The 2,265-nt window shown below is 35.8% G+C and overlaps 1 protein-coding gene across 1 annotated transcript in view; it reads left to right on the top strand.

The window, feature by feature from the left end:
* The window catches only part of ARHGAP42 (Rho GTPase activating protein 42), a 425,382-nt gene that overhangs the window by 378,924 nt on the left and 44,193 nt on the right, over window positions 1-2,265 (top strand). Inside the window, exon 17 of the mRNA XM_069079700.1 lies at window positions 1,024-1,129. Coding sequence (XP_068935801.1) covers window positions 1,024-1,129 — 106 coding nt within the window. The remainder of the gene's footprint in view (window positions 1-1,023; window positions 1,130-2,265) is intronic.

Here is a 2,265-nt window from a genome sequence, read left to right as displayed (position 1 = left end):
ACACACACACACACACACACACACACACACACACACACACACACACACACAGACCCCCTGCCCCCACACACACACAACTAGCCGTGTAACCTTGGGCAAGTTATTTAACCCCAATTGCCCTCCAAAAGGCAAAAAAAAAAAAAAAGAGTACTTAGAAGAAATATTAGCCAAATAAGAAAAGATAATATTAATGAACTGTTTATTAAAAATACCCATTACCCGAAAGAATTGAGTTGGCAATATGGTAAAAATGATAAGAAGAAGTAACAGCAATTAAGATATTAAAATAACTAGTTGAGGGGCTGAATTATGAATCCTCTTGGTGGATTCTTTATGAAAGATTTTTTTTTTTGCTTTCTTTTTTGGAGGGCAATTGGAGTTAAGTAACTTGCCCAAGGTCACACAGCTAGTTTTTTTGTGTGTGTTAAGTGTCTGAGGCCGGATCTGAACTCAGGTCCTCCTGGCTCCAGGGCCGGCACTCTACTCACTGTGCCACATAGCCATCCCTCTTTATGAAAGATTTAAAGAAAAACATGGAAACAATTATATGAGATAAGAAAGCAGAGAGGTTATGATAGGCATTGGTAGAAGGCGTGCCCTTACTGATGAAATCACAAATCCATCAAAATAAGGAAATTATAATAATTTAATGTGCTGCTTGCTTGCTATCAGTAATAAATAAATAATGCTAGTGGTTAAAACTTAGCAAACAAATGTATCCTTGTATAGTTACAATTCAGTATGTGTTAGAAAGCTATGTATGTACTATACACAAAAAGTTGTATATTACAATGCTAAAATTAAAAAAAAAATTCCTGAATTTAAATGCCAGTAAGAGTTAAAGTTAAGGGAGGTTGGATATTGATTTCCCAGGCTGAATTCTTATACATTTATATAAATAATTTAAGTATTTAGCTTCGTGATTTGAAGTTGTGATATGTTAATAGGTGCCTTCTTATTTAAGGAGTAACGTACATTTCTGTGTTTTTATGACTTAGATCTTTATCAACTTTTTTATTGCAGAATCTGATGACCAAAACTACAGGGTGGAAGCAGTCCATGCATTGGTGCACAAATTACCAGAAAAAAACAGAGAGATGTTGGACATCTTAATAAGACATTTAGTCAAGTAATTCCTTTCACCAAATTTTTCCTGTTTTCCATATCATTGCAATTTCTGCTTGATAGATAGTATACAGTTTAGCAACCTTAACTAGATTGCAGCGATTTCTGTACTTGTAATTAGGGGCCCAGTTTCTTCAGTAAGGTGAGATTGAAGACTAACCAGCACAGTAAGTACCATGGAAAATCTTGCCTCGTTTTCATGTTAGTTTGAGTATGGCTTTGAAGGGATCATAAAGTTTGAGTCTAAAAGGACTTTTGCTGTCATCCATACTTGTTCATACTCATTTTACACATGAGAAAATGGAAGCCCTGCGAGTTTGTTATATGCTCAGTGTCACAGAAATAGTAAATGGAAGAGCTTGGATTTGAAACTCTGATTCCAAAGCTGGCATTCTTTGCACCATACAATGCTACCTCATAATTGGTTCTTATTGCATATGGTTATAATTCATTGAGGAGAGTCATATGAAGAGAATATATTTAGACACTCACTACTGCTTTGAAATCAGATCAGAATGAAATGAAAGCTTGGCTTAGGTGGAAGAAGTTGGGTGTTACAATGAACAAAAAACAACTGACTCATGAAAGGCATCCTGTGTGTGCTTATACTCACAAATGCTATTTTGCCCGGATGGTTCAGTTATTTTTCTGTTTTGTGGCCACAACCTCACCTCCTAACCTTTGGCAGCCTCTCACAAATGTATTCCATTTATCAGAGAAGGGATCGATCACTGGCAAGTGGCTTCTTGGAAATTTTCATTTCATCTCCTTTACTGGAAGAATAACTTAAAGCTCATCTTTCTATGTTGCTAAAAATGAGATAGTTGCATTGTCTTATAAGTTATAGGCATAATAATGTTATTGACATAATAATAATAATAAGCATGTATATAGTATTTTAAGATTTGCAAAGTGTATTACAACTCTGATCTCATTTTATACTTACAGTAAACTGGGAGGTAGTTGCTATTATTATCCCCACTATACAGATGAGGAAACAGAAACAGATTGGTCAGGTGACTTGCTCAGTCACACAGCTGAGTAAGAGTATGACGCTGGATTTGAGGTTAGGTCTTCTTGACTTCAGTACTCTACACACACACACACACACACACACACACACACACACACACACACACA

This window comes from Petaurus breviceps, unplaced genomic scaffold (assembly GCF_028583685.1).
Source record: "Petaurus breviceps papuanus isolate PSGF00001 unplaced genomic scaffold, PetGlider_PUasm1.0 91133, whole genome shotgun sequence".
In the NCBI taxonomy this organism is placed as follows: Eukaryota; Metazoa; Chordata; class Mammalia; order Diprotodontia; family Petauridae; genus Petaurus; species Petaurus breviceps.
The sequence above is the reverse complement of the archived record's forward strand: the minus strand, read 5'-3'. Positions and strand labels throughout refer to the sequence as shown.